Source organism: Oncorhynchus masou, unplaced genomic scaffold (assembly GCF_036934945.1).
Source record: "Oncorhynchus masou masou isolate Uvic2021 unplaced genomic scaffold, UVic_Omas_1.1 unplaced_scaffold_7519, whole genome shotgun sequence".
NCBI lineage: Eukaryota > Metazoa > Chordata > Actinopteri > Salmoniformes > Salmonidae > Oncorhynchus > Oncorhynchus masou.
Genome location: NW_027013981.1, coordinates 8,553 through 14,652, shown reverse-complemented (window position 1 = coordinate 14,652; position 6,100 = coordinate 8,553). Strand labels below are relative to the sequence as shown.

The following is a 6,100-nucleotide window of genomic DNA, read 5'->3' as shown; positions in this document are numbered from 1 at the left end:
CTGGTTTCTAGTTTATTTAAAACATGATCCTCTTGGCCATGTCTCCTCCCCTGGTTTCTAGTTTATTTAAAACATGATCCTCTTGGCCATGTCTCCTCCCCTGGTTTCTAGTTTATTTAAAACATGATCCTCTTGGCCATGTCTCCTCCCCTGGTTTTCTAGTTTATTTAAAACATGATCCTCTTGGCCATGTCTCCTCCCCTGGTTTCTAGTTTATTTAAAACATGATCCTCTTGGCCATGTTTCCTCCCCTGGTTTCTAGTTTATTAAAACATGATCCTCTTGGCCATGTCTCCTCCCCTGGTTTCTAGTTTATTTAAAACATGATCCTCTTGGCAATGTCTCCTCCCCTGGTTTCTAGTTGATTAAAACATGATCCTCTTGGCCATGTCTCCTCCCCTGGTTTCTAGTTGATTAAAACATGATCCTCTTGGCCATGTCTCCTCCCTGGTTTCTAGTTGATTTTAAACATGATCCTCTTGGCCTTGTCTCCTCCCCTGGTTTCTAGTTGATTAAAACATGATCCTCTTGGCCATGTCTCCTCCCCTGGTTTCTAGTTGATTTTAAACATGATCCTCTTGGCCATGTCTCCTCCCCTGGTTTCTAGTTGATTAAAACATGATCCTCTTGGCCATGTCTCCTCCCCTGGTTTCTAGTTGATTTTAAACATGATCCTCTTGGCCATGTCTCCTCCCCTGGTTTCTAGTTGATTTTAAACATGATCCTCTTGGCCATGTCTCCTCCCCTGGTTTCTAGTTGATTTTAAACATGATCCTCTTGGCCATGTCTCCTCCCCTGGTTTCTAGTTGATTTTAAACATGATCCTCTTGGCCATGTCTCGTCCCCCCAGACAGTCATCCATGGCAGCTTTGCTCTGCTCCAGGAGCCTCGTTTCCACATCTACCTGATCCCCCCGGGACTGCTCTTCCTCCTGGACAAACTCATCAGCCTCAACAGGAAGAAGGTGGAGATCCCTGTGGTCAATGCTACGCTGCTGCCCTCAGGTAGGGACTGGGATAGAGGGATGGGAGGGGAGGGAGGAAGGGTGCGTTGGTTGGTGGGTGGGAGGGGGCAGGGAGGGAGGGGGAAGGGAGGGATGGTGGATTGGATGGGCGGAAGAATGCATAAGTGCCCATTCTAGTTCTTTGTGGGTTAATTCTAGTTCTATCCTTATATTCCCCTCTACTCTGGCTATTGCCTTGTGCTACTGGTCGCTCAACCTCTCTCTATATCTTATCTTTCTCTCTCTCTCTCTCTCTCTCTCTCTCTCTCTCTCTCTCTCTCTCTCTCTCTCTCTCTCTCTCTCTCTCTCTCTCTCTCTCTCTCTCTCTCTATCCCCACCCCAACATAGAAGTGACATACCTGGAGTTCAAGCGTCCCCAGGGCTTTGTGTACCGCTCAGGCCAGTGGGTGAGGGTGGCGTGTCTGGCGCTTGGCACAGATGAGTATCACCCATTCACCCTGACGTCAGCTCCACATGAGGAGACCCTCAGCCTTCACATCCGCGCCATAGGCCCCTGGACCAGCCACCTCCGAGAGGCATACGCCCCCAACAACCTGGAACAACTGCGAACATATCCAAAGGCATGGAGGGAGGGAGGCATGGAGGGAGGGAGGATGTGTATGTGTAGGGTGGGGGGTCTGTGTGTAGGTTGGGGGTCTGTGTGTGTGCATCTGTGCATCCATCTGTGTCTGCTGCAAGCGTGTCTGTGTACATGCATGCATGTGCCTGATTGGTTGGTTGGATAGGTGATTAATTATTGCTGTTTTCCAATGCTTCTCTATCACATATTTGCACTCCCATTCCACAGCTGTACCTGGACGGGCCATTTGGGGAGGGCCACCAGGAGTGGACAAATTTTGAGGTGTCAGTCCTGGTGGGAGGAGGGATTGGTGTCACCCTTCGCTTCCATCCTCAAGGACCTGGTGTTCAAGTCCTCAGTCAAGTTCAAGATACAGTGTAAAAAGGTAAGCTGTACAAATGAGAATGTCAGGAACCTTCTCCTTCTTCTGCTTCTTCTTCTTCTGCTTCTTCTTCTTCTGCTTCTTCTGCTTCTTCTTCTGCTTCTTCTTCTTCTGCTTCTTCTTCTTCTTCTTCTGCTTCTCCTTCTTCTTCTTCTGCTTCTCCTTCTTCTTCTTCTGCTTCTCCTTCTTCTTCTTCTTCTGCTTCTTCTTCTTCTTCTTCTTCTGCTTCTTCTGCTTCTTCTTCTGCTTCTCCTTCTTCTTCTTCTGCTTCTTCTTCTGCTTCTTCTGCTTCTTCTTCTGCTTCTCCTTCTTCTTCTTCTTCTCTCTTCTGCTTCTTCTTCTTCTTCTCCTTCTTCTTCTCCTTCTTCTGCTTCTTCTAGTGATCCAAATCAAAGTTGATTTGTCACGTGCGCCGAATACAACAGGTGTAGACCTTACAGTGAAATGCTTACGTACAGGCTCTAACCAATAGTGCAAAAAAAGGTATTAGGTGAACAATAGGTAAGTAAAGAAATAAAACAACCGTCAAAAGACAGGCTATATACAGTAGCAGGGCTATAAAAGTAGCGAGGCTATATACAGTAGAGGGGCTATATACAGTAGAGAGGCTACATACAGACACCGGTTAGTCAGGCTGATTGAGGTAGTATGTACATGTAGATATGGTTACATGTACAGTATTTACACAGTCCCGTATCAGAATAAAAGTAACCCTAACCCTAACCCTAACCCTAACCCTAACCCTACCTCCTGCCTTTATGTCCTTAACCCTAATCTGAATCCCTATGCTTAACATTTGGCTTTGCCCGGGGGGGGGAATATCCTGTCCGTCTGCAGATATACTTTATCTGGGTGACGCGGACTCAGCGTCAGTTTGAGTGGGTGTCTGACATCATCCGGGAGGTGGAGGAGCAGGACAGTCTGGACCTGGTCTCTGTCCACATCTACATCACGCAGCTGGCGGAGAAGTTTGACCTGCGAACCACCATGCTGGTGAGAACAACCAACAAACGGTTTGCTGGATGTAGATTTAAAAAAAAACACATTCTCAACCCAGGGCTAGGCTTAATCTGGGTCTGGAAAACTGGCCCTAGAAGTGCTTGAAAATGTCACAGGATTAGAGTACAACAGTGTAGATACATTGTCTGGTTTAGTTGTAGCTTCTATTATGTACCAGGAGGGCAGAGCTTGCACTTTAGGACCTTACGACTTTAGGACTTGGTAACTAAGACTTTAGGACTTGGTAACTAAGACTTTAGGACTTGGTAACTAAGACTTTAGGACTTGGTAACTAAGACTTTAGGACTTGGTAACTAAGACTTTAGGACTTGGTTACTAAGACTTTAGGACTTGGTGACTAAGACTTTAGGACTTGGTAACTAAGACTTTAGGACTTGGTAACTAAGACTTTAGGACTTGGTAACTAAGACTTTAGGACTTGGTAACTAAGACTTTAGGACTTGGTTACTAAGACTTTAGGACTTGGTGACTAAGACTTTAGGACTTGGTGATTTTGTGACTTTAAGACTTGGTGACTAAGACTTTAGGACTTGGTAACTAAGACTTTAGGACTTGGTAACTAAGACTTTAGGACTTGGTAACTAAGACTTTAGGACTTGGTGATTTTGTGACTTTAAGACTTGGTGACTAAGACTTTAGGACTTGGTAACTAAGACTTTAGGACTTGGTAACTAAGACTTTAGGACTTGGTAACTAAGACTTTAGGACTTGGTGATTTTGTGACTTTAAGACTTTAGGACTATAAAATGTTAGGACTTGAGGAATTTAGGACTGTACATTTTTAACAACAGTAAATGTAGTATGTGGTACTAAAGTGGGATGTCCTCATGTGTCTGGTCAGTACGTGTGTGAGCGTCACTTCCAGAAGGTGTGGAATCGGAGCCTGTTCACCGGCCTGCGATCTGTGACCCACTTTGGTCGTCCACCATTTGCCTCCTTCTTCAGCTCTCTGCAGGAGGTGCACCCTGAGGTTAGTTACTGCTACACAACATTGTATGTGTGTTTGTATGTGTGTGTGGCATGTCTGTGTGTGTGTCCTTTGTCTCCTTCAGCTCATTACAGGAGGTGAGCTCTGAGGTGAGTTACTGCTACACAACATTGTATGTGTGTTTGTATGTGTGTGTGTCCTTTGTCTCCTTCAGCTCATTACAGGAGGTGCACTCTGAGGTCAGTTAGGACTTGGTGAAAGTAAATATCCACATCCATCAGCGCCGTAAAACCTGATGCCAGACCTGTTTATACTTTATAGTGGTTATTATATTGCTATCATCTGTTATCATAGTATCTATCAGTATTACTTGTCCATAGACATTAGCTAATACAGCACAAACTTCTCTGGAAGAAGAGTTATGCTATATACAGCGCATTTGGAAAATATTCAGACCTCACTTTTTCCACATTTTGTTTACGTTTAAAGCCTTAATTCAGAAATGGATGAAATTGTTTTTTTCAATCAATCTACACACAATACCCCATAATGACAAAGCAAAAGAAAGGATTTTAGAAATTTTTGCAAATGTATTAAAAATAATACATTTACATGAGTAGTCAGACCCTTTAAAACTCAGTACTTTGTTGAAGCACCTTTTGGCAGCGAATACAGCCCCTGTAGTTAGTAATCTACCATGATAAACAGATACTCATACATTGGAACTGGTCTTATAGAATTACTGTTTGTCTCTCTTTCTCTCTCTAGGTGGGTAAGATTGGTGTGTTCAGCTGTGGTCCTCCTGGTCTCACTAAGAACGTAGAGAAGGCCTGCCAACAGATGAACAAGAGAGACCAAACACATTTCATACATCACTATGAGAACTTCTAACAGCAGGACTGGGGAATACCCATTGTACACCACTTACTACTGTGCCGAATAACAATGAAGAAAGAACCGTTTATGAGTCCTTCAGACTAGATTTTACAACTTATAAATTTATTAAAATGAAATACTGTCTACTGCTTTTACGTAATATTTGTCCTTTTCAATGATTAGCAATGTTATGAGCTAGTCTGTATTAAATAGATATGTCAATTTTATATATGATGTGATAATTAATAGATTGCATTTTTGAACTTGAAGATGAATGGATTTGACCACTTGATAATGTTGGTTGCTCCTGCTATCACTGTTAGAAAGAACTTGTTGCACCACCAGTGTATAAAATGACAAAGGCACCTGCAAAAAATAAATGTATTTTTATCCATTTTGTTGTGCTGCTGTTACATTTTGTATTGTTGTTTTCATGTCCGACGGTGTTGTTACACACACACACACACAGGCGAAGTGAAAATGATACCATGATTGATATATCAATTGAGCAACGTGCACAACGAGCAAAATCATGGTACCATTTCCACTTCGCATGTCAGAACCATGATGAGCACGGCCCAGGCATTGTCTCGGCTTTGTTGTATCACAACCTCTTGACTCAAGGAGTAGCCTTCCATCAACCTACCAGTCTTTCAATGAGAAGCTTGCGAGTAGATACTGAGAAATAATCAGTAGCCTTAATTTTAGGGAAATATTTTTCCTCCCGAGCTATTTAAAAGGCATTTAAAACCATTATACATTTCGACATCTATTTTCCCAACATCAATCGGTTAAATTGCATCATTAAAACGTGTTTATCCAGTTACACAAATAGCCGTGCTGGCTGAGCTCCGTATGCAGGCGCACCGTGACTACAATCTAGCCAAGCCTGTATCTGTCAAATCGACAAAATAAGCCCTTTTTTACACTTTTCTTTGCAACAAATATCTATGCTGCTGAGACGTGTTGATTTAAAAAACATTTTCATTGTGACAGCGCTTCAAACAAAGGCGGGAGGTAGCCTAGTGGTTATCTAGTAACCGGAAGGTTGCAAGATCCCCCGAGCTGACAAGGTAAAACTCAGTCGTACATTTGTACGTTGTCAGCTCAGGGATTTGAACTTGCAACCTTTCGGTTACTAGTCCAACGCTCTAACCACTAGAGCTACCCTGCAGCCTCTTATACTCTAACCACTAGGCTACCCTGCCACCTCTACACTCTAACCACTAGGCTACCCTGCCACCTCTACGCTCCTGACCACTAGGCCACCCTGCCACCTCTACACTCCTAACCACTAGGCCACCTCTGCCA

At 43.6% G+C, this 6,100-nt stretch overlaps 1 protein-coding gene across 1 annotated transcript; it reads left to right on the top strand.

Annotated features, from left to right (window-relative positions):
• Positions 1–850: 850 nt before the first annotated feature.
• Positions 851–5,183, top strand: LOC135537338 (dual oxidase 1-like; the record flags this gene model as incomplete). The annotated part of the gene is made up of 6 exons (XM_064963537.1): positions 851–1,004; positions 1,403–1,568; positions 1,812–1,968; positions 2,803–2,958; positions 3,827–3,955; positions 4,682–5,183. Coding segments are annotated over 6 exons (885 nt in total), but the record flags the coding sequence as incomplete, so codon positions are not given.
• Between the last annotated feature and the right edge of the window lie 917 nt (positions 5,184–6,100).